Source organism: Apus apus, chromosome 26, assembly GCF_020740795.1.
Source record: "Apus apus isolate bApuApu2 chromosome 26, bApuApu2.pri.cur, whole genome shotgun sequence".
Taxonomy (NCBI): domain Eukaryota; kingdom Metazoa; phylum Chordata; class Aves; order Apodiformes; family Apodidae; genus Apus; species Apus apus.
The window spans coordinates 4,673,893-4,699,295 of NC_067307.1; the positions used below are offsets into that span (position 1 = coordinate 4,673,893).

Genomic DNA, 25,403 nt, shown 5'->3' on the forward strand with positions numbered 1-25,403 from the left:
TGTGATTCCAGATGACCTTGACAGAGCTGCTGTGGGGTTTATTTAATTCTTTACATTTAGAAGGAGCCCATTACTAACCTGGGCATGAGGCTCAGGAGTTGTTTTAGGGAGAAACTTCTCCAGTGGGTCTAGGAGAAAGGTTGTGAAATGGGCTGGAAATGCCACACGCTCCTTTCTGCAAAGATCAAAAGTGTGAATTTAAATAACTTCTTCCCAGCCCACAGCAGACACTAATGACGTGGAGAGGCTTGGCTGAGGCTCAGAAGTCTCCACCATGAGGACAAGTGCACGTTAGTTTAGTATAAACTGCACATTCCTCCACTTCCGCTGCAAAACAACCTCTATCAAACCATGACTGCTGCTCAAGATCAGAGCCACTTCTTTGAAGATATTCGGCCCATTAAATTGGGGAGTGTTTATAATGGTCGTATTTAAAAGATAAGCCTTTGCAATAGAGGTCAGGTGGGCTGGAAATTACAGTGCATGGGCCAGGGGGGTTAACAGCCACAGGGAGTGACACAGCATCTCATGAGCTGGAAGATAAGGGGTTGTAAGATAAGGGGCTGTAAGATAAGGGGCTGTAAGATAAGGAGGGTTTTCCCTTTTTAAAAAGAGACAGAAAAGCATGGATCTGCCCATGCCAGACCTGTGCAAACTTTGCATCATTTTCAGCCCCAAGGGGTAATAAATATCCTCTTGGCTCAGCCACACAAAGCCCAGAATCCTGACAGTGCCCAAATCCACCTCTGGATTTAATGCACTTTCAGATCTTTTGTTGGAGACACCAGAATATGAGATCCCCAAAAACTGACTGATGCACAACCTACATTTCCTTCCCCTCTTTTTGCAGCCAAGCCATGAAGCTTTTTTGGGAAGGAGCAGCAAGAAAGCCTCTCCTGCTCCTGAAGCAGGAGTTGCTGTTGCTCAGTGCTGCAAGGGGCATTATCAACTCACAGAGGGTTGGTCTGGTGGCTGCTTTTCAGCTCAGCAGACTTCAAGGATTGATTCTGGATAACCCAGAAGTGTGAAATTACTACCATCATATAAAAGTACAACACACAGTTTATCATAGAGAATAAAGAATCAATCCTGTAGGAAGATCCTTTTCAACCCTGTCCTGGGCACTGTTGTCTCAGAAACTGCCAAAAAGGCATTTTTTTCCACCCCCTTTAACCTCACACTGCACAGCCAAAGGACACACGAGCATCCCCTTCAAGGTGACAGGAGTGTAGGATAACCCACAAGACATACTAAGGATTTTCCTCTCCATTTAAATTGCTTTCCAGACTGGAGCAATTAAACCCACAGCTCTGAAAGCACCTAAAGCTGTTAAATCATGCATTATGGGGGGAAAATATGACATCTTCTAGGATACAATTTCAGTCCTGCTCTTCCTGCCTAGCTTTCTTTGCATTAGAGCAAAAAAACTGTTTTTGTTCTTCTTAGGTGTTTACTGCCTTCATTTAGGAATTCACTTCATTGTATCCAGGCACTTGATAGGAATGAGAGGAGAAAAAGCAAAATGACCCTTCCTACATTATTCTCTTTGGGTCCCAAGCCAGTCACACTTACGATGACTTATGGCCTTCCATTTTATCAAAGTTGTACTTTTTGGCATGATAGTAACTTTCCTTTTATAGCTTGGCTACTGCATAAAATAACAACTTGTTGAGGGAGGGGAGGTGGACGTGCAGGAAAAGTATCCAGCCATTATTTAGGGTGGCTTATACAAAGGGAAGAAAAGCAGTGAGAACATGCTGTTCTTCCCAGGAATGACAAAGTAATGCAACCCATCCTTCCTTTACACGGGAGCTGCAAGATACCCTCAAAACAGGCTGTTTCTAAGAAGAGAAGGCTGCCAAACTGAGACTTCATGTATGAATAACTGTTCACCAAGGTGTGGAGAAAATAAAAAGTCCTCAGACTTTCAGCCAACGCTGGAAGCAGCCCCACTGGCCCCTTTCTCTGTGTTTTCCTGCCACCTTGCTGCAGCACAGGGATGTTACCAGGCTGGCCTGGAGGGAAAATAACCTGGCAAAAAAGGAGCATCCTGATAAAGTGAGGGCCGACGGGAGGAAGCAGCCAGGGGAGCAGGGACAGGAGTTGTCTGAATAAACCCACTCCTTTGGAGAAAGTGCTCATCTTTTCTAGCACAAAATACCTGCAAGTTTAGGCCTTCCAGTATCTGAAGGGGCTCCAGGAAATGTAGGACGGGACTTTTTACAAGGGATTGTAGTAAGTGGACATGGGGTAATGGATTAAAACTGAAGGAAGGAAACTTAGGTGAGACATGAGGAGGAAATTCTGGGCTGTGAGGGTGGTGAGACCTTGGCCCAGGTTGCCCAGGGAAGCTGTGGCTGCCCCATCCCTGGCAGTGTTGAAGGGCAGGTTGGATGGGGCTTGGAGCAGCCTGGGCTGGTGGGAGGTGTCCCTGCCCATGCAGGGGGTGGATCTGGATGATCTTGAAGGTCCCTTCCAACCCAAACCAGTCTGGGATTCTATGAATTCTGAGTTACTCCAGCAGATAAATGCCCTGAGCACTTGCATGGTGACCAGTGCACAGAGGCTCCAGCTGGGACAGCTTCTTCCTTTGGTAATTCCCATTGCCAACAGCTCACTGCATGATGGTCTCCACCAAGAATAGTTTACCCTTCTACCTGTTTCCCTTTACAAGAGCTTTCTCAGTAGGTAGTTCCCATAAACAGAAGTGTTCAGCAGTTAATTGGAAACTTGGTTTCCTAAGAAATAAGTCTTAAAAATTTCAGACATACACAACAGCCAGGTGAGCGAGGTGGATTTGGATGCAATTTTTCTAACCCTAAGTCTGTGGGGTAGAGCAGAGCCCTTCGTGGTGCTGCTGCCACCGCAAGACTCCAGGGTGTGCTCAACCTTCAGCAAACAGGCAATTCACCCAGCTGAAAAATCCGAGCAGCAGGGAAGGAAACATCCTGTTTACCCCTTGAGTCCACCCTGTCAGGAGGCTTCACAAAGGGACCCTGCCCCAGAAGGTCCCCGGTGCCCAGCCAGCCCTGCAGAGCCCTGAGCTGTGGGCAGAGGCTCCTGGTGCCGTCAGCAGCTGCTGGTGTGACTGGTGAAAATTTGCTTTATCACCCATAAAAACACAACGTGATATTTCGTCCCTCTTGACACAATGTCCTGATAACAGGAACTGGGAACAGGGGAACGTGCCTTTCATCTCAGCAGCTGGCCAAAATGCTGTTTGCTGCAGCCAGGGAGCTATTTCCAAATGAGTGCACTTTCAAACCAGCCAGGGAGGCACGGGTCAGGCTTTCACCTCCTCTTAAAGAGAGGAGGGAGGCATCAGCTTGGCACCTGCTTTCTGAGCATGTGAGAGGTAAATTTTTCCTTTCCTCAGCAGTGTTGGCCTGTGTCCTTCCTCTGCCCCTCAATAAGGGCCAGCACAAGCTGCCATCCGGCCAGAGGGGCTCCCTGGTGCTCTGGATGCTCTGGATGAGGTCCCCACTTGATCCCTGAGGCCAGGGCAGGTGTGGAGTCTTTCCAGCAACACCTTTGCCCGATGTGTCCCTTCCTGGGGCTGAAAGGATGGATTCTCTCATGCTGCCAAGTGTTCCCTTTGCATGTATCCACCTTTCTGATGCCACTAAAAACCTGGTACTCATTTTAAGTGCTGAATTCTATGGAAATGCCAGTCCAAGAGGAGTCAGGAGGTCAGCCAAGCACCCCAGGGACAGCTGTTCCCAACACAACAGCTACAGGCAGCGCCGGGGAGTGAAAGGTCAAACGTCCACTGGAAACTGGAGTGTTGTCACGCCTTGGGAAGGGATGTTTCCACTGTGGGAACATCCTGCTCCCTTGCTACCTTCCTCCTATCCAGTGTAAAGAAGTCTGAAATGGAGATAAAATCACATTTACAGTTGGAAGAAGACCTGAGATAAACGTTTAGAAACTCATTAGGTCCGTAAGACTAGATCTGTCCTGGAGCTGGCAGTGGAAGGGCATTGGCTTAGGGTCAAGGATAGCACAAGAAGTTATGGAAAAGCAACAGCAGATAAAATTGCTGTCATCCACTCTGACTTGCTTCTGCTCACTTAAATATAAAGCCTCACTGATAGTGGAAAGCAGGATGGCTTTTAAAAATAAAATTCTAGCAGAGTCTTCCTTCCATTTTGTAAGGCTGTTAAGGAATCACATGCAGGAACACCAGCTGGGAAGAAGCACCCTGGCATCCCATCACCATGTGGAGATGGAGCTGTTCTCTGGTTTGTGTCTATAGTGGCTTTTTAGGACACTGGTGTAGGGCTTGGACAGTTAAGACTGTTTTTTACTTGACCTGCTCCTTGTCTTAGCACTCCATTCTCTTTTAGCTCCAATACCAGCAAGCAAGGAGCCCACTGCCAGGAAGGTGAGCCTGCACCAGTGCCTGGGCCAGCCAAGGCAGAGCAGTTTGCAGCAGAGTGCTCAGCACTCACCATTCAAGCCACAATAAGGAGGTCTAGTGTCCTGAGGAAAGTCAAGCCATTGAGATCACAGATTTCTGCTCTCCAATACACAACACAGAAGTAATGAAGCCTTTGAAAATGTTTGCAGAGCATGTATGAAGCAGAACCAAAGAAAGAACAGGGAGTCTTGAATCCCAATCTCTGTTATAAATATTTGGGATAATAACTAGCTCACCAGGCTTGCCAGATATCCCTTCTTTTATTAACTTTAGGCTAGAGGTTTTAGGCCCAAAGTGTTGACAGTATTGGTGCAAGCGGTGAAGACCCTGGTTTCTTCTCTGAGAAGAATGATGCAAGGATGAGAGAATGATGCAAAAGCAGGATGGTTATTGATAGAAGAACAGCTGAGAGGGGGTATAGAGCTGCAATTAATTTGCTCATACAGGTGCCATTGTTTTCCAGTGGCTGCCCAGTTGCCCCAAAGCTGCTGCATCCCTGTGTGCGTCCCAACCGCAGCGTGCAGCAGGGTCTGGCTCCATCTGAAAAGTTCCTCCTTTCTCCTGCAGTAAGAGCAGGGGTTAATGCAGCTCTGGGGAGCTCCATGAGGCCCTTGTCTAAATTGTTTGCCTGTCCTGGAGCTCATTAGTGTTGCATGTAGTGCCCTGAACAGTGTCACAGAGGAAGGCGTGTGGCAGCCCCCGTCAGAAGGCCACATGCCCCAAAAGCATGGCCTGCTCCCCCTGCCTTCAGCTCACTGCTCAGGGCACTTATCTCTGCTGCACTAATTAGTGGTCCAAGGAAGCACAAGACATGCCATCAATAGCATTGGGCCAAATCTGCAGCTGGTGTAAGCTTGATTGGCAGAGGAGTGCAAAAGAACAAGAAACTATATGAGCTAGAGAAATCCCACAGGAAAAGGAGGGAGTTCAGCAAGGAAACCCAGTGTGGTTGAGTTGATCCCTGCTTTCCCTGCAGGAATGACTTCCCAACTGGTACAAAGCTGGAAGTGAAATTCTGGATAGCAGGTTGCATTTGCATGATGTCATGCTGCTTTGTGCCTATCTCAGCAGCAACCAACTACTGTAGCCAAAACCAAATCACTTCAACTGTTTCAGCACTTGGAGCAGCCCATTAGTCTCCCAACTATGTGGGTCTCAGGTTCCTATGGACCCCCACTCTTATTGTATCCCATGGGGGAATCCAGGTTGGGATTTCATAGTGCAGATGTGGTGAAGAGGGAGCACAGTAAGCAGTAACTGGGGACCACTTATATCATGTCATAGAATCATATCATAGAATGGTAAAGATCATCAGGTCCCAACCTCTCTACTACGAGCAGGGACACCTCCCACCAGCCCAGGCTGCACAAGCCTCATCCAGCCTGGCCTTGAATACCTCCAGGGAGGGGACATCCACTACCTCCCTGGGCAACCTGCTCCAGCACCTTCCTCACTAACCTCATGGTGAAGAATTTCTTCCTGATGTCTAACCCAAATCTCCCCTCTTTCAGTTTAAAATCATTAGCCCTTGTCCTATCCCTGCCCTCTTTGGTGAAAAGCCCCTCCCCAGCTTTCCTGGAGCCCCTTCAGGCACTGGAAGGTGCTCTAAGATCTCCCAGTGTCAGCCACCAGTACTTGTAGAAATGGTAAAAGGGAGTCTTTTTCCTAAAACGAGATATTTGCTCTGCTTACAGTTCAGCTGGCTGATGTCTCAGGCTGCAGGCTTCTCTGTGTCAGTGTATTGGGCATCTAAAATCTGGTAAAGATAAAAGCAAATAGAGCACATTCAGTATTGCAGGAGAATGGTTTTGCTTTCCCACTCTCCCAAAGCTTTGCCTTTCGACTTTGCCTGATGAGCTAGCGGTGACAGCTCAGGAAATGGATTCCACCAAATCTCACAACAACTGATGTGAAATGCTCTAATCTCTGGGAAGATAAGGAGTTGCTACAGCAAAGCCAACATAAACCTGAGAGTTATGGAAGGTTGGACTGTTGTTTAGCTTCTGTTGCTAGTTAGCTACTGTACTTGATTTCAGAGACCACCCTGTGTTTAAACCTTCTCACTTAACTCGACACATATCTTTTCAACACCATCTGAAGCTCACATCCTGGACAGCTTCAGCCACACGGAGCTGAAGGACATTGTTTGGGAAGCTCTAGTGCTGCAATGAGCATCCCCTCATCCTAAAGTCACTGCAGATATGACAGGCAGCAGCTTCTGTGAAGTGTGATTATGCTAATACTCAATTAATGGTACCATAGCTGCCTATTTAAAACAAAACACAGTGTCTTTGTTGGTCACATCTTGGGCCATCACAGAAAATCTAATATTTGGAGCTAGGGAAAAAACCACCCTCTTTTCAGGAAGCACTGCTCAATGTCAAGGAAATCTATTCCTCTCATATAATTTCCTTTATTGCAGCCATGTTGATTGCTTTTATACATCTTATTTCCTTTGTTTACATACAAAATGCAATCACAGTTTTGATCAAAAGCCGTTGAAATGCTGAGCAGGAGGTTGATCAATTTGTGTCAAGAACCAAGTCACACTGGGCACATACCCAACAGTGTAAAACAAGTAAGCAAACTTCCTTTTTCCAACATTAAGCTTACTTGCCCTGAGCTGGACATACTGCAGTATATACATTACCAAAACTTTTCTACATTTTCTGGCATTATCTGCTCCAAAAAGTAACTCATTTTGCTGGAATAATAAAATTTGCAGCCATATCCTAATGAGTTTTGACAGCAATGCTGCGTGGTGAAGTGGGGGTGAGAAGCAGAAACTTTCCCAGCTAATCACTAGCTCAAATTCTGCTCCTCCTGACATCTGAAATGAGTTGAGAGGCAGGAGAGCAGACTGGCATTGAGCAGCATGCATCTGAAAGCAGATGCACTCAGTTGCTGCAGGACATGTGAACAAGATCTCAGCAGGGAGAGCTGGACCCCCCTTCATTCATCTTCTTGACAAGGGTATCAAAAGCTGGACAATTCCCTCCACTTTTACCCAGGAAAAGAAGCAGTAATTCTAAAAGTTGCTCCTTCTACTGCTTTCAACAGCCTTGCATTTCCCAGGAAGCTGCTCCCCTGTGAGAGGGGCAGCCACACTACCTGCCTGGAGTCCTGCTCCCCAGGGAACTCAGCTTTGCAGAGACTTGGCCTGATAAAAGCACGTCTTGCCTGAGGGAAAAGCAGGGGGAGAGGGACTGAGGGATCACAGAGTCACAGAATATTAGGGGTTGGAAAGGACCTCTGAAGATCATCAAGTCCAACCCCCCTGCCAGAGCAGGACCAAAAATAACTAGAGCAGATCACTCAGGAAGGCATCCAGGTGGGTCTGGAAAGTCTCCAGAGAAGGAGACTCCACAGCCTCTCTGGGCAGCCTGTCCCAGGGCTCTGTCACCCTCACAGGAAAGAAGTTCTTCCTCATGTTGAGGTGGAACTTCCTGGGCTGAATTTGAGTCCATTGCCCCTTGTCCTGTCCCAGGGCACAAGTGACAAGAGCTTGTCCCTGCCTTCTTGCTGCCCTCATGTATTATAGACATTAATTGGATCCCCCCTTAGTCTTCTCTCCCGACTGAAAAGCCCCAGGTGTCTCAGCCTTTCCTCGTAAGGCAGGTGTTCCCATGGATGAAGGCCCATGAGGCAGGGATGGAGGGGTGAAGGAGAGTGAGACAAGATGCCCGGCAGGCAGGTTTGTTCCCAAAATGTGGCCCAGGGTTCTGAGGTCATTTGAAAGCCTGGGCCTGGAGGGGGATGTGCAAACGAGATGATGAATCTGAAAAACCTGGCAGCCCTTTTGAATTTACTGGTTTACAGAGAGCTTGGTTTGGTGGTTTTTTAAAGGATTTGTCTATTTCAGGCAAAACTTATCTTTTCCTTCATACTGAGAAGAAGCTTTTGAAGAAGTTGATTTGCACAGCAGCAGGTCTGACTGTGCTTTCATTCAGAAACGTCCAGGGGTGCTGGGCCATACACCTCTTTGGGTTACAGCTGTAACTACATGTGTGACCAGACCTGGCTGCTTTTCACTTCCTGCTGAACTGGCTTAATAACAGGTTCTCACAAACCTGCCTCATTTTGTCTGGGTAGACATGCTTGGGGTGGCTTTCATCTGTTCTCATTTAGGCATCTAAGTGATAGAAACTCAAGTGCAGATGTGTTGTCCCTTTACTTGCAGGTAGGAGAAAGGGGAATGGCCTCACACCACCTCTCCTCATCTGATGTCAGTGCCAGTGACAGCCTGGGTGGTTTCTGTGCCAGGTCAAGGCTCAGCCTCAAGCATGTCCCGTTCCACACCAGGGAAATCACACCCTGCTACCCCATTGGGGTCAATACTGGAGAAAAACTACATTATTTCTCCCTACGACTCTGAAGCAGGAGTTCAGTGTAAGACCTGGGTCACGTTTTGCTGCTGGTTTCTTGCTTTCTGTGACACAGGCACCTCCCTGACTGTTCTTCACTCCCAACATTGCCCGTGCTAGAAATACACAGTTCTGGCCCAAATCCCAGCACTAATATTCAACTATAATACACTCCATATAATAAACCTTTTCTTCCAAAGGGTGCTGATAAGAGTTTCCATTTTTAGTCGAGGGCAAGCGAACTGTTCATCCTTTATTTGTTGCTGTTGCAGTTGAAGAAGGAGCAGAAGCTAATTTTTAAACTTTTCCTGTAAATAGTGCATTAATGAAGACAGATGGGTCAGCAGTATAAACAAAAACTCTATCTCAGGCTAGATTTGTTCTGGCTTTGTTTCCCAATATAGTAAGCAAAGCACCACCACCCCCGTTCCCATCCTATTAACTGTGTTTGCACTCCAAATGTTGAACTGGGTTATAAGGAAGTTTAAATTAACACTGGGCTGTAGTTTTTCAAATGCTTGAAGCAGATGTTCAAGTGCCAGGAAATCTTGCCTTTTTTTTTTTTTTTTTTTCCCTTGTCTTTAAAAAATAATACATGTTGCTGGGGCTTGGGCTCAGTGTTTTTCACAGAAAATACTTAACTGAACCTCTCCCATTATGCTGTAGGTAAGTCAGGCATCAAGCTGACCAGGGCTGTTAAAAACCACAGGATCCTTTGGTATTTCTAGCCTGCTGGAGGTTCTGCTTTGCTTTGCTCTCTGAGCAGTGTAGGAAGGACAGAGCAGAAGGGCTTAGGAGAAGATGAGTGTCGTTTCTGGCTGCTGCTTTGGATGATGGTTGCTTTGGGAAATGCTTTCTCCTAAGGCACCTCAGGTTTGGGGAGGCTGATCCTGATGCCTTTAGCTCCAGAGCTACTGCTCACCTGGCAAGGGGCACTGGCTTTGGAAAGAGGTATGTGTCCACAAACTGACATCTGGGCACCTCCAAATGGGAGAAGCACGAGCCAGCACTAGGCTGCTCTCATCCAGCTAACAGGCACTGCTGGGGAGAGGGGGTGCCCTGCTTTCCTGCCAGAACAAAGTGGGACTCAGCCCCTTCTGCCCAGGCTCTACAGACAGCCCCAAACTGCTGATCTGCCCCCTGTGAAAGGGCTGGCAGGGCTGGGGCAGCCGTGGCAGAAAAAGCCATGCTGAGCTGTCAAGCTTTAAGGTTTAAAATACCTTCGGGTACCACAGGGTGAGATTGGACTCCAGGATCACACTCAAGAAAGGGATAACTCAAGAAAGCTTTGGGGAGAAATCTGTTTGAGGAGTTTTAGTCCATGTGCAGAGGGCTGAGATGAAGGGAACCTCAAACTTTCAAGTGCTTTGTGAAATCTGGCATTGGTGTTGAGTGTTTTCACAGCAGACACAGCTGTCAGGATTTGTTCAAAGGCCAAGAAACGAGTAAGATGTCTTGGAGTTCATGCTCTTCTGGAGGCATCGTGTGTGTTGATTTAAGAGCAGCAATCCACAACCAAAGCTCTTCCCTCAAATCCCTTGCTGATATGTTATCCAGGCTCTTCCTCTCTTTCTACCATTTGTTTCTGCTCCCTCTCTTGGCCTGTCCTGCATATCCAGACTGCAACCACTGCCTGACATTTTGCTAAAGAGGGGGCTTCACATCTGCTTATGCTTTCTTATACATATTGAGTTGGAAACAAATGAAAGCAAAAATACAATGGATATTGATTATTTTGGTGAAACAAGGTTGCTGCCTCCTCTAGCTGAAAGCAGTGATTCATGGATGGATGGATGGAAAGATAGCTCCATACTGAAGCTGTATTTTTCCAAACCTTTCTAAATGTGGAGTGGGCTTCTGAAATTTAAGCCAAGCATCTGCTAGCACCTTGCTGTAAAATAGATCAGAAATGAAAGCAAAATCAAAGTATGTTATTTAATGTGAAAATCAATTATTTTAGAAACAGAAGTGGTCACAGAATTAATATGGATGGATGGATGGATGGATGGATGGATGGATGGATGGATGGAGAAAAGAAACAAAGAAAATGAAAACATGCAGTGGAGTATTTTTTCAGGGACTCTTGCTGACATTATCAGGAGTTACAGCTCGTAGCACTGGCTCTTGTCATGCACTCCCCATATTGTTTGTGTCTCTCTACAGGGACAGGTGTATTTAAAGCCAAACACTTGTGAGTTGACAGAAACAACCTTAATCTGCTATATAGTGAAAGCTCTTTATAAACTAACTGCATCCACTGTTTTGGTGCTATTTTGCCTGATCTTTGTCATCTCCCTGCCATGGATACTCAGCAAATGTCTTTGCATGATGACATTCAAAGGTAAGGTAAAAGTAAATATGGTTTTGCTGATAAAGCAGGTGTGGAACCCTCCCAGACACACATTAATTAATGAAACACCCTTCTCAATAGTTATCACCTCAGGTTATCAACAGTATAAGTGCAGCTGAAAGACTCAGCAGATGTTCAGTTTTCTTTCAAAATAGCACAATAGGATAAATCTCATGCTTTGAGGTGTTCAGCAGTACAGTCCTGGTTTCTTTATAAAGAAAATTGATTAACATCAAAACACAGGCTGGCCCCTAATTCTAAAAAGCTATCAGTGACATTTTTACTGATCTTGTAAAAATTCAGACATGCAGGTTCAACCACTGATAAAATTACATGCCTGCCCATGTTTGCATTGCACTGTAACACACTGTGCATTATCTGCTCTACTACAACAAATCTCTGGCAGTAAGAGAGTGTGAAGGCAGCTGCTCTGCTTTGCTACGTGGTCACTTGAAAATCTGCAGTGATTATGGGCAACTACAGTGGGTTCCTTATTATTTTTAAGGCATGGATCCTCCTACACTCTGTTCAGAAATGTTGGCACTGTTTAGTCAAGACAGTGGTGCAAGAAACTGCCTGGTGGGATCACTGCCACGGGAACTGTCACAGAAAAGAGATGATAAAAGCAAATGTCGGATTATCTCCCTAATGCTGGATTATCACTCCTAACAAGGTGAATGGTTTGTCTTGGCAAATGGCTTCATAAGAATTGTGGATAGTTTTGAAAGGATCTGTGTGGTCACACTTCAACCGTTGGCTGCTGCAGTTCCTGTCAGCAGAGCAAAATATCACACCTCTTACCAATTCTTGTAACGTGCCAATAACCAGGGGCTGAGGTTGCAGTGTAGCTCAGGGAAAGGTCTGTGAGCAGAGTCAGACTCTGGCAGGGGGGCATCTGCAGCAGCCATCAAGCACCACGGCCCCAGGGGGCACGGCCCGCGGTCTGGAAACAGCACGAGTGGAGACTGTGGAGCTCCACAAGAAACAACACAGCTGAAAGCAATGATCATAGAGTCACAGAACGTCCTGGGCTGTAAGGGACCTCTAAAGGTCATCTAGTCCCCCTACAATAAGCAGGGACATCTCACACTAGACACGATTGCTCAGAGCCTCATCAAGCCTGACCTTGAATGTCTCCAGGGATGGGGCTTCCACCACTTCCCCAGGCAACCCATTGCAGTGATCCACCACCCTCACATTAAAGAACTTTTTCCTAATGTCCAACCTAAATCTACCCTTTACTAGCTTAAAACCATCACCCCATGTCCTGTTGTTACACGTCCTAGTGAGCAGCTCTTCCCCAGCCTGCTTATAGGTATTGGAAAGGTATTGGAAAGTCGCTATAAGGTCCCCATGGAGTCTCCTCCAGGCTGAACAACCCCAACTCTGTCAATTGATACCCCTGATATATCAAATAATACCCCTGATATATCAGATGATACCCCTGCATGAGTAATTATGCATTGGACACAAGCACACGTGCTCTGGAATGCTGTTTAAACCACTGCAGTGAGTGAACAGTTCTGAAAGCAAGGGAGATAACCGTGGTATATGGTCTTTAAAAATATCTAGAGGAGACAAGATCAGCAACCCCCATCTCTGTGCAGCACAATTCAACAGAGAGATTCCATGTAAAATAGGATGGGTACAAGGTTTTATCCAAGTGGGATTACACACAAGCACAAAAATAAAACATTCTGTATTCTACATTATATTACAAAGGCAGGCAGTCAATAAATAGGTCAATAAATTATGGGAAGCACAGAAGAGTACGTGTGAAAATAGGTGAAACTGGGTTTAGCTGGTGCATGATAAAGTCTTTAGTGTTCATTCCCATGAAGTGTTAGAGTGATTCTTTCAAAGACGCTTATCACTTCCAGGGAAGATAACTTTCCCTTAAAAGTGTAAAGCAGATGCAGGGACAGTACAGTAGGCTCTGGTACAGGCTAAAAGAGTCAACGTCACTTACACTTTCCGAAGAATCTGACAAATTTGCAGCTTAGTATAAATAAAGTGACGGGTCTATTGTTTCTCAGCTCCGACACCTCCTTATCGCTGCGATTTGTCGCAGAGAGTGGCGGAAACATGGCATGTGACTCCCTGGGGACAGAGTCGGGGGGGCAAGCTCTGTATGAATTGACAACTGCAGCACATGCAGAAAGGAAAACTCCTCTCTAGCTGGCACCAGGGGTTTCCTTTCCTGCCTAGCTCTATGCAGACTAAATGCGATACTTCTACTTGGCCACTTGAATTGGACTACATAGCTGTGTTGTATGCAACTTAATGGACAGGAGGACTAGTTTCTTAGCTGGTATAAACTGTCTGATCTCAAGGATTCAGGAAGTTTAGTGCACTTGTCTCTGCCACCTAAAGCTCTGGCCCTTGAGAGGCAGCACATGGCTAAGGCAACAAAGCCAGCACTGCTCTACACAGGGTGCTTTTGTAATCAACGTGCCCAGGGGGGAGCTTCTTGCCATGGCACATCAGAGCACAGCACCATCCTGGCACTGCTCCTGGGCCCACTGCTTTATCCAGAAAAATGGGAGTAGGAACAGTTCCCTCCTGCTCCAGATGCCAAATCACCCCTGTCAGTTACCTGTAACAGAGGCAGGGAGAGATGAGAGAAAGGATTAAGAAAAAAAGGAAAGCAGTCTAACACCTTGTTGTGCTTAGTGTTTTAGGACCTTGAGACTTATTGGGACTTAAGAGATACAGAGATAAATTAAAAAAAAATAATAATATAAGCATGTAGAGATTTTACACAAAACTATCCAATCTAGGGGTGTATTGCTGAAAATTCACCTATCTTTAATAGCTCTGGAAATCCCTACAGATGGCAGTCAACATTTATAAAGTACAAAAATATGCCTTTATTTCTGCAAATTTGAATGGGCCTCTTTGGCAGGAAAAGCCCTCCCAAACAATCCAGTGATCTGCTCTATGCCCTGACAGGGAGACAGACTCGGTCATCATTTGGACAGCTAAAAGCAGCAAGAAGCAAGCAATGGAACAAAATATACATTCCCTACGGTCGTGCGACTTGCCCATTCCCCTAACAGGAAACATACAATTAACTGTACATGCCTCATTAAATAACCTTATTAAATAGGAAACCCAAAATGTACAAATTTACAGACTGAATCATTAAATACTTCCCCTGTGCACCCCTCTGCGCATGTGCTCCCTCCTACTATCTGCAGCCACACTCTGATACCACCATGCCTTCGTATTTGAACTTGTAGGTGACCACCCCTGCATCTAAGTAGAGAATAGAGATGGGATCGAGTTTGGTGGGCACACAGCAGGCCTTGGAGGCTTTCTGGGGATTCTTCAAGTGAACCAAAGTCTGGACAATGGCATGTTTCGTCGGTGTGACGTGCTCTGTCAAGGGGTAGGCACACACTCCATGGCACTCGTAAGCTTCATATCCTGCTGGGGCGATGATCCAGGAATCCCAGCCAATCTCCTTGAAATCTATGTAGAGTGGAGTCTTTTTACAGTAGTTGCCTTTTGCGTTCCTCCGGATTCGGGCAGTGGAGTCGTAAATGATGTTGGAGCGCATCTGGAGCAGCGCCTCCTCACCAGGCTGCCCATGGAAATTGCCAACCTCCAGGTTCTCCAAGTCCAGGAGCTGCTCGTGGTCTATCATTTCGTTCAGCTCTTGCTTCTCCTCTTTTTTGTCATTGCTTTGGTCGTCAGAGAACACAATCAACAGGGGCTCATGCTTAGCCTCAGAGTTGATGTCGATATCAAGTTTGCCCTCTCCGTTCTGCTCCTCACCTTCCCTGCTCTCTATATGAACTTCCAGCCGGTGTGTGGTCAGTCCTGCCCTTCTCCAACGCCTGATGGCTTCAGTGACCTCAAAGCTCTCCCACTCACTGCTTGTGCCATAGATGTGCCTGGATGCCAGTGCCACTGTTGTTCTTCTTTCTTCTCCTACCCCCATATGGTCATTTTCCAGCACTTCATAAATGGTGACCTTCCGGTCAAGCCCATCGTAGAGCATTTGGTCACGCTCCACCAAGGTGTAGAGCCTCAGCTCTGCCATGGTGATTTCTTCATGGTGAGGGATGGAAACATTGAAGAGAAGAGGGTATTTCCGAATTCCTGTAACACCAACAGGGTGGGAAGCCAAGTCTGGAAATGACAAAGATCAAATATTTTAGCAGGGTCAACACATCCCGCAACACACACACTGAAGTTCACCTGACATGCTTTGCTCTGCTTAGATTCAGTCAAACAGCTCCAGGAGACTGTTTCATCATTTCCCAAAGTCATGCCTTGAAAAAAGACTGACTTCATTTTAGTTGTCACAGGAGAACGAGATCCCAGACATGATAAAGAACATAAAACTGGATTTTTAGATTCTCCTTCTATCCCCATGACTTCCCGGGACTTCCTTATCACCTGGCAGTACTATATATTAAAAATGTGTTGTCTAATACCAATAAAAATAACTTCTCGGTTGCTGCACAGCAACTATTTAAGAAATGAGGGAAAACATTCATCAGTGTAGGAGAGGAAGGAAAGAAGGGCATGGCATCTGAGTGAACATCTAAACTGCACATGCAAGAATCACAGGCTGTGTCTGCTCAGTGGTTCTGGGCTAGCAGGTATTCCCTTCTGCTGAAACATCCCTCAGAAGGTGAAAGGGAGGAGAAGTTGCTTCAGAGGGTGTAAAGGCTTCTGGTTAGGAAAGGCAGGTGGTGAACATCCAGAGTGAGCCACCAGTCAACAGAAATCCTGCCACAGGATGGGCTTTCATTGAGCAGTGAAACAGCTGTACTCAGCCAGGCACTTTTGGCAGCTTTAGTTAATAAAACATATAGGAAGCACATATCTGCTTGTCCATCAAGCTGTCTGTCCTATCTGCATTGCTTGTTTCTACACAGGCAATATGCATTTCTTCACACAATGCAGGAATCTGAGCTAACAACTGTGTATTTGTTGCTGACAAGGGCTTGCAGTGAGAGGACAAAGGGTAATGATTTTAAACTGAAAGAAGAGAGACTTAGGTTAGAGATGAGGCGGAAATTCTTCAGTGTGAGGGTGGTGAGACACTGGAACAGGCTGCCCAGGGATGTTGTGGGGGTTCCATCCCTGGAGGTGTTGAAGGGCAGGTTGGGTGGGGCTCTGAGCAGCTTGTTCTAGTGGGAGGTGTCCCTGCCCATGCAGGGGGTTGGAACTCAATGATCTTTAAGGTCCCTTCCAACTCAAAAAATTCTGTGATTCTGTGACTTACTCTCTGCTTGGAACTCAGAAGACAGATTAGGCCATGGGACTATGAGTAACATTTCTGCAAAGGCAAACTACTTGTGACCTATTACTATCTTCATCTCTGACTTCTCCAATTTTGGTATGTTTGTAGAAAAAAGACACTGATGAAGCTGCAAGTATTGGCTGCGCTCCATGAGTGCTCTGAAGCCAGCAGTTAACTTAAACCAGTGACTTGTCCTTGGAGTTTTGAGGCACCTGCATTATGTAATTTTTCCATTTTGCACTTTCATCTGCTCATAAAGAAATGAGCAGTGATTCCACTTACATTTCCCTGTCAATTGATGATGGTGGCAGCTGATCCTGCTCTGCACAGCACCAGGGTAGGAACAGCCTGCTGGAAGACCATGCTATTTGAGCTTAGCTATCATCTCCACACTGGCAGTGACCTCTGGGATTTCCTAGACCTTGATATGCTAACGCAGGTCTGCAGTGACTGCACATAGTGACAGGGTGGAGAAATGCCTCCTGACCATAGAGAAGATGAGCACAAGTAATTCACCAGGAGGCGGGGCAAGGCCACACCATGTGTAGGGAGCCACGTGAAGGCTAGAAGGGCACGTGAAGTGTTCATTTCTGAGGCAGGAAGTGACTCTGCCCTTCAGTTAGAAAGTCCATAGGGTGAAATATCTCCTGCCATTACCAGGACAACCCTAGCTGGGTCAGGAAGGGAGATCTGGAGTCCATAGGAAAAGAAGAATTTCCCTTAAGATCTTTATTCAAGTCTTAAGAACTGATTACAGACCCATTTATAATGGAATACAGTCCATAGGTTAAAACAAAGAACTAATTCCAGCCATGCAGCATGTTGTATTTCTCTAATGCTCTTATAGCAAGTTTAATGATGGATTTAAAGGTTAAGAACAAAAGTACCATTACTGTCAATTTTCAGTAGGCAGGCAGACAAAATAATTCCATGGTATCATCTGTTTCTGCTGTCCTAATCCTTGTAAGTAATTAATTTCTCCATCAAAAGAGTTCTTTAGAATGAAATGTTCTTGATTATACAAACTTCCAGGACACATAACAAACATTAATTGCATAGCTCCTTTAGCTGCATGCTTTTATGAAACTGTCTTAACATCGGGAGTCTCCCTTTGCATCCTGCTGCCTTTGGATGGGAAGAGGTGAGAGAAATAACTGAAATGACAGAAAGTGAAGGCAGGTTTCCCCTGCTCTGTGGAGAACTGCAGTGAGGAAACAGGCATCAACCGTCACAGTCACAGAAAGGCACCAAACTGAACTGCTACATGCATTGCTGGCACTTGTACCACTGGTAATGCTGAAAACCTGAAAGAATTCCAGCTTTGCCGGTGGAATGATTTCGGATTTATGTCACTAACCCACAACACATTTTATTCTGTAGTACACTGTACTTGGCAATTTTTATCCCATTTTTTTTTTCCGAATGTTGCAAAATGAGAAAAGAACAACATGGATTCCTGCAAATGTCCTCATCTGGGCTGATGAGCAGTGACAGGTATGAGATGGGTAACTGCGCCGGTGGGTGTAACTGATTTGGCAGCAACCCTTCAAGACATTTCTCTACACTGGAGAAAAGAGGATGTAAAGAAGATTTAAGCCACAATGTTGTGCCTTTTCAAACCAGAAACACGTTAGTGGAAAAAAGTGCCCAGGCCCGGCAGACGGACAGAGCAGAACAGAGCTTCTGGATTCTCTCCTTGCATCTCGCTGCCTTGCACAACTGAAATCACTGAATCACTTGCATGTAGCCTCTCCTTACCATTCATCATTCAAAATTACAAATGTTAGAAAAAAGCAATGATGATCTCTGTACTTCATTAATTAGACTAACAAAGGATAAGAGAAGCCCCATGGCAGTTTGAGTCGTTGCATGTATCCCTGAACAGTTAAAAAGAAACCAAGCACTTGTCCATGCCAAGTGGAGTAATTGGTATTTGGAAATGATTAGTTGAAAAACATTTATAACAGAAAATCTGTCTTGGTGCAAACAGGTATTGACAAACTATTGAATGTTAGCACTGACACATTATCTTGTCCTCGCTGAACTGAGAGGAAATGCTGAAGCAGAAACTATCTAAGGCCACACTTAGGTTTCTTCAGATTTTTTGTTTTAAAATAGGAAATATTCTAGTCCCCCAAAATACAACATAAGGGTTATCCAAAATTCTGCCTCATGTATTTCCATGTATTTTCTGGACTGTGCTCAGATACAAAAGGAATCAAGCGTTACAATTCCAACGAGGATCAACAGTGAGAGGATGTCAACAGAAAGCTGCATTTGGTTAAGCTCACTGTAGGAAAATACTGTACCCTTGAAGAGTGTGTAAAAACATTTTGACTTAAGGCACCAATCTGAAAAATCAACCCAGTAATTGCAAATGATGTGTATCATTACGGGGGTAACAAAAACGATGCACCCAAATGACATTTGGTGCTGTCCAAACACTAAAGAAATATATTCTACAGCCTTGCGGTCCCAAAAGCAAAGGACCATGGATTTAGCTCACAAGAAGAGGGATCTGGGTAACAAGCACAAGCAGTGTTAGCTGCCTATTTCCAAAGCCACCCTGATTAAAGGCCTTTTTCCCCCTGATGCGGTTCATGCTCCGTGCCTGGTGAAGACATTTCACATGGACTACAAGGGCACTCCTTTCTATTTACTTGTCCTAGAGGTGCACAGATCTTACCTTCATTTTTGAAGCTCCTAATGATATTTGCGGATGGCATGGATGTCCTATCAGTGGCAAACCTGTTGTACAGCTCTAGCATGTACTCTGGTGGATCCACCTTGGCCGTTTCGTGCAGGGGAATGTCAGACAGGTTCAACGTCTTCAAGAACTCGTTTTTCATGTTCTGCAGCAGCGTGTTGAAATCAACACCATCCTGCTCGGAGAGAATCTCGTCGAAAAGAGGCACGTCTTCCTCCAAGGAAGAGTGCTCCAAGCTCAGGATGGGACTGCAAGCAGCCAGGTGAACCAAGAGACAGAGGACAGCCCACAGCTGGAGGACTACAGAATCCATGGCTTCGCTCTAGCCTCCAAGCACACTCAACAAGCTCTAGCTCTCGTGAGGGCTAAGTGGCGGTTTTATCCCCTGGGTTGTATGCGGCTTGTGTCACAGAGAGATGACAAGTTTGGAAGCTCTTGTCTTGAAACTTGTGATCCGTCCTGTCTGTCTCCCCCTTCCCCCTCCCCAAAACCAGGTCTCAGTAATTGGATATGGCTTGCTCTCTTCTATGGTCGCCTTGCCGCTCTTATCTCGTGCAGTGTAAGCTGTTCACCAGATTTGTTGCTATCTCGCAATCCCCTCTCCCTTAATGAGCATTTTGTAAACATTCTGCGCTAGGACACTCTGAGATAGGACAAGTTTCTCCTCAGAGAGGATCTGCCCTTTCTTGCTGACTTCCTTTGCCATGCGTGAACAACTGTCATCCCTGCAGCTTTCAAACTAACACGGAAATTCCTCAGAGCCTCTATCCCAACCTATCAATTTTGCACCAAGGGCAAAGAATAGCTCCCTGAAGGTAACAGCTCTGCCCTTTTCAAAGCTGTTTCAGAGTTGAGTTATTACACTCACAAAGGAGTGTCTTTGGGAAAAGGTCCATCCTTTTGTGCTTGCACAGTGGACAGCACAGGAGAAGGGCACCAGGTACTACCAGGATACTGGAGTCACAAGGCCCTGAATGCAGAGGAGCTCAGGATGAGAGAGGAGAATTTCTCACACTGCAGCTCTAAGGCTGTGCTTTGCAAGGGCTCTGCTGGAAAGAGCGCTTTGAAGAGAGATCAAATTCAAGCCAGAGAGTGTGGCCTTGATTTTTTTTTTTATGCAGGCACCAAATACCTGCATCCATACCACAGTTTGGTGCTAAAGGACTATTTTCAGTGCTTATTTTTGCTATAAAACACTCTTCCCTGATCCGAATATCAACATTAGTAAGCACTCGGGGCTATGTGCCATATAAAGGCTCAGAAACAGATTGAGGAATGAAGTATTTGCAAATAGTTCAGAAAATGTTTCCTCCCTTACCTTATATACCTGACTTGGCAGGTTCTAGTTATTCTTGATTCAGTCACAGCACTGCTAAGGAGGCTAAAAATTACTGAAAATATACAAAAAACAACGAAGTACTCTGACTTCACATTGGCAACACTCAGTAGCTCACAGGCACAACTGGGGGAACATGGAAATTATTTTGCCACAAAGATGTGCTAAAATTAACTAGTGGCCCTTTTTTGCTGCAGTGTGCAAATGTCAACCAAATGTGAGCACGGTGCATGCAAAAAGTGGTCCAGTTTTTGCATAACATTGTCCACTCAAATCTCCTTGTTCCTCACAGACTCTCTCAAAGTGCCCTTGTTTTGGCAACAGGGCCAGAGCTCAGCTGCTCTGCCCTTCAGCACTCAAGATAAAGAGGCATTTCTTCTCACAGTGCAATTTCTTCTTGCAAGCACAAAGAACTTTACCCAAAGACTAAACCACACCTGATCTGTCGAGTTTCCTGGACTCTGCTCTTCCATTCCAGCTAAGCACACCCCTTGATTTGTTGCCACATCTCTGCAACTTTCTTCCTCCTTCAACAGCCAAAATCTATCACTGGCACAAACAATCACAACTCCAGCTAACTTAACTATAACAATACTCATGTTTTAAATTAATTATATTTTTTTGTAAGTATCATTCTCTTAATGTAGTATTAATGGAGCCATGGAGCCAACATGGTCTTTTAACTGCATTTTATTCAACTTTTCTTCTTCTAAAAATGGGGAACTTGACAATAAAAGCTAAGTACGTTATCAAGTTATTGCTACACTACATTGGAAGTGGGTATTTGAGCTTAGGAAGATTAATTCAGATCTCACAGTGGTGTTCATGGTTATCTGTGCAAGTTTATCTACAAATCCTCTGCAGCCTTCTCAAAGGCTCATCTCTGGATATTGTGCCTTTCCAGAGCTAAGCACAGAAAACCTAGGGAAATTTTGGAGCCAAGTTCAGGTGATTAACTTTAAAAGAAAAGCAGAATCTTCTTTTTGTGGGTGATTCATCAACTGAATATACTGAACTAAGGTCTTTACTGCCATAGGAAATGAGATTAACATTAAAACCCGTGAGAACAGCCTTTTAGCCTTAACTCTTTGATGCAGCACAATCCTGGCCACTGTAAAGGAAAATCTCCAGGATGGGTTGTCACAGCCACTTGTGCAGGTAGCAGATTTGTCATAAGAGCAGTAACACCTACAGAAGTGGCTTCCTTTTTTAATACTTAAATATTAATTTCAGAAATGCACATATAAATGCAAATATTGCTAAATGAAAGAGAGAAACACATTGTAAGAGCTGCTGCTTGCTGGGAGGAATTAGGTGATGAGCCCCATCAGCACCTCACAGCATGTGGTCTTATCTTGCTTGTAGCTGGTTTTCCTTCCCAGACAAGTACCAATGATGGTTTGACTGCACAGGCAACAGCACAAAGACACCCTGCTGAGGTTGCAAGCATGGGATCCCTGGTGCCTTCCTAACCCAGATGAACAATTCTAGAGCCAGAGGAGTTTCTCTAGGTTCACTCCACCCTCTTACAAATTAAAACTTAGGTTGTTGCCCAGCTCTGGTTTGCTGGGTCACAAAACTGAACAGCATGACTTTAACTGTGACACAAGCAGTGACACAAGCAGCACTGACACTGCCTTGGAGCAGAGGCTCTACTAGTGACCTCTCCAAGCCCTGCTAAGTCCAGACACATTTTCTATGAACTGTAATTTCACACCCTGCAGACATAAATATGTAAAGTTAAAAAGTAGTGTGAGCACAGCGATCTGACAAATTTCCTACCCCACAAACATGTTGTCTTGTTTCAGTGGCTCATTAGGAACACAGTTCCTGCTCAGACATTCCAACTGTCCTCGCACTTCCGTTCCTGCTTTGGTAACTCTTTGAACAAGAGCACACAGAAGGGCAGTGCAGCCTGCTGTGTTATACACAAACCAGCTTTGCTGAGTTTCCCAACTTACTCAGTTTAGACCCTTCTGGAGATTTGCCAGATTGAGTGATACCCACAGGGTACATCTGATAAAAAAGCAGCTTCCTGTTTCCTCGGGTTGCAGGCTGATTAATTTAACATACACATTTTTTGTTGAATTAAGTTGTTTAACAGAAGGGCCTTTATTTCATGTCACCGAAATGAAGAGATTTGTCCTTTTTTCCACATGTGCTGCAATTTATGTGCAAACTACGTAAGGAAAGGAAGTTACTCTGAAAAAATCTATGCTAAGTAGATTAACTGAGGTAGCTGGAGAGGGAACATTAATAAATATCACTTTATGTATTATTAAATTTGTAGCATAGACAATGACCCCATTTCATTAGCAATACATGGTGCATCAGGCCGGCACAGCTATAGAAAGGTGTCTTGGCCCTCACTCCTAGGAAGTTTGTGTTTGTTTCCCCAGTTAATTTACAGTTGTACATGGAAGAACAGAGCTAATGAAAGCTTAAGCCTCTGCACTGAACCTGGTGGAGTTAAGGAACAAGACTCAACATTTACAGCACTGTTTAATGAATGTTTTACCCCTCCTGTTGGAGCTAGCTTCTGGTGGCACAATAGGTTGGACACTCTCCATTACTATGCCATGGTAAGAAATGGGAGGGAAAAGTCAGTCCAGAGAAGCAAAAGAGGCCTTTCCTACCCACAGAGCTAAGGCCAGGCATGAGTGTGAGCGCAGCTGGCTCAGCAGCAGCTCCCGGGAACAGCTCATTTGTCCAAAGGGCCAGTCCTGAAGATTGTGGGGCTCCAAAATAGCCTCTAATCTCAGGCACCCCATAACCTCCTCCAAGCCGATGCCTCCACGGCTTCTTCTGTCAAGAGGCAGTAGAAGAGCACGGGTTTGGGCAGGAATGTGTGAAGCAAGCTTGCTGCTGAAAGGCCAGAAAGTGAAACAGGGCTTTACGAAGTGTCAAGGTCGAGGATATACAAGATGGAAAGGGTGTGATGCTCCCCTGGGCAGGAGGAAATGGGGAAAAAGAATGTGAAGTGTTTTTAAAGCATCTTCACCCTATCTTAATCTGGTTTTCTGAATGGAGAAACACACCTGCTCAGAGCAGACTGGGATGTGGAACTGCTCTCAGGAGAAAGTGATTAATGTTTGCTTATGTGTCCCAGGCTTTCTGGCAGCAGTAGCTCCTCAGTGAATAAAAAGAAAGTCTGCCAGGTAGTTATAGTGTCACGTTATTTCTCCACATGTAAACTCAGGTGGGTTTTGCTTCAGTAGTCTGTATCTTAACAAACTTAACAAAGATTTTTAAATTGGATGCTTGTTACATACTAGGTTTAAAAAAATAATAATAAAAAAAGTTTCCTTTTTTCTACTTTATTGTTTTCTTTTTTCTGATTGTTTTTAAAGGATTCTATGGAAAGGCTGTCAAAGAACACCAACAAGCAATCCCAAAGAGATAAAGTTTCCAATAAATGAAAACAAAATTGCTTTTGATTGAAATACAGAAACATTTCTGAAAAGCAAATATTCCTTAGATCTTCTTTTTATTCTTTTTTTTTTTTAATATATTTGAGGAGGGATACGTGATGAACAAGTACTCAATTAACTCATCTATTGGAGGAGAAGAGAATATTAGAATTTTTTCTGCCCTTCTTATATACAAATATAAATATCACAGGTCAAACTGTGGCTGGAATGGAGAGGTAAGAGCATTTCATTTCAGACTTCACAAGGGAAGTATTTGCATCCACTACACACTTTTGTGGACATTTGTTATAGATCTTCAAACCTCAATTCCAAATCCCCATATTTAGGGCAGATGAGACAGGAAACCTAGCAAGCACTGAACACTACCTATGATTTCAAACTTTTATGCTTACTTGTTAGCAGCACAGTTAGATGTTTGCATGTGCAATAGATAAGAAACAAATCCTTACCCTGTGTTTAGAGAGACACATAGGGTAGAAAAGAGAAACATCCCTGTGTCAGAAGAAAATTTACCAAATGACTCGCCCAAGGTAGCAGAGGACATAGACAGCAGAACCAGTAATTGTGCCTCAATTCCCAGAACTCACTGCTTCAGCACAAGAAAATATCCTACCCCATCCTGCTCCTGCAAGGGACTGAAATCCTTCCCACAAGCTGTGTAAATGCAGGGATTTCAGTTCAAGGCTGCTCTCTAATCAGGGCACCACAGATGTATATGCCACTTCAGGGAAGTAGGAGAATGATGCAAGCTAATATGCTCTAGCAACCACCTCAGCATGTGATTTGAAGTTTTCAAAAATGCAGGCATGAAATTCTAACCAAAATGCCCCACATTGGTCTCTGCCAGGAGATAGCTCTGGCATGAGGTAACTGCTGGATGTGATATGGGAGATAAAGAAGAGTGTGACACTGACAGTGTGATGAGCTTGCAATGGAATAACTAAAATTAGTTTCCATTCCTGCATCTAAGTCCTTATTCCTGTAAGCCTTGGTTCATGGCTGCTCTGGATTTCCTTGCCATAAAAGGGCTGTTCCCAGCTCTCTATTCTGATTTCAGATGTCACTGGGAAATGAAAAAGTAGTATTTAATAAAAGAGCAGGGAGAGAGAAGTGTAGCAATGCATTATGACCTGCATGATTGAGCAAAAGAAAACAGATGAAGAAAGAAAGTCACTTTGCAGCCACAAGGGCAGGGAACTACTTAAACGGTAGACCCAGGGACACACTGGAAAGTGCATCAGCAGCTTTATCTTGGAAGCTTCGGGCATGTGGTCTTCATCAGCCATTTCCAGGCAAGTGAAAAGAATGGGGGACACACTAACCATGAGGGCACATGAACTACCTGCACTACCATGGGCACTACACTTTCCTCTCTTCTCTCTTTCTGCTGAGCTCTCAAATGGTCCAGGCTCTAGGAAGGGAGTCCCTCAGTGTGCATCTGTGCTAGTGCAACCTGGAGGCAGCTGCAGCTCACTGGCCATGTGGCAGTACAGGTAAGGAATGGTAAGCAGGTATTTCAAAGCCAGTGCAAAGCC

At 45.0% G+C, this 25,403-nt stretch overlaps 1 protein-coding gene across 1 annotated transcript; it reads right to left on the reverse strand.

Moving 5' to 3' along the window:
- Positions 1–12,766: 12,766 nt before the first annotated feature.
- Positions 12,767–19,581, reverse strand: BMP10 (bone morphogenetic protein 10). Its single transcript, XM_051640688.1, has 2 exons — positions 19,081–19,581; positions 12,767–15,271 (listed from the first exon to the last, which is right to left on the reverse strand). Exons 1-2 carry the CDS (start codon positions 19,412–19,414, stop codon positions 14,325–14,327), a joined length of 1,281 nt encoding a protein of 426 aa, XP_051496648.1. The 5' UTR covers positions 19,415–19,581; the 3' UTR covers positions 12,767–14,324.
- Positions 19,582–25,403: the final 5,822 nt, after the last annotated feature.

Excerpts from the sequence above, each read along its gene's own strand:
- BMP10 (XM_051640688.1), bottom strand. The coding sequence starts at position 19,414 with ATGGATTCTGTAGTCCTCCAGCTGTGGGCTGTCCTCTGTCTCTTGGTT. Across the intron at positions 15,272-19,080 it reads TAGGAGCTTCAAAAATGAAG|ACTTGGCTTCCCACCCTGTT; the intron begins GTAAGATCTGTG and ends TGTCATTTCCAG.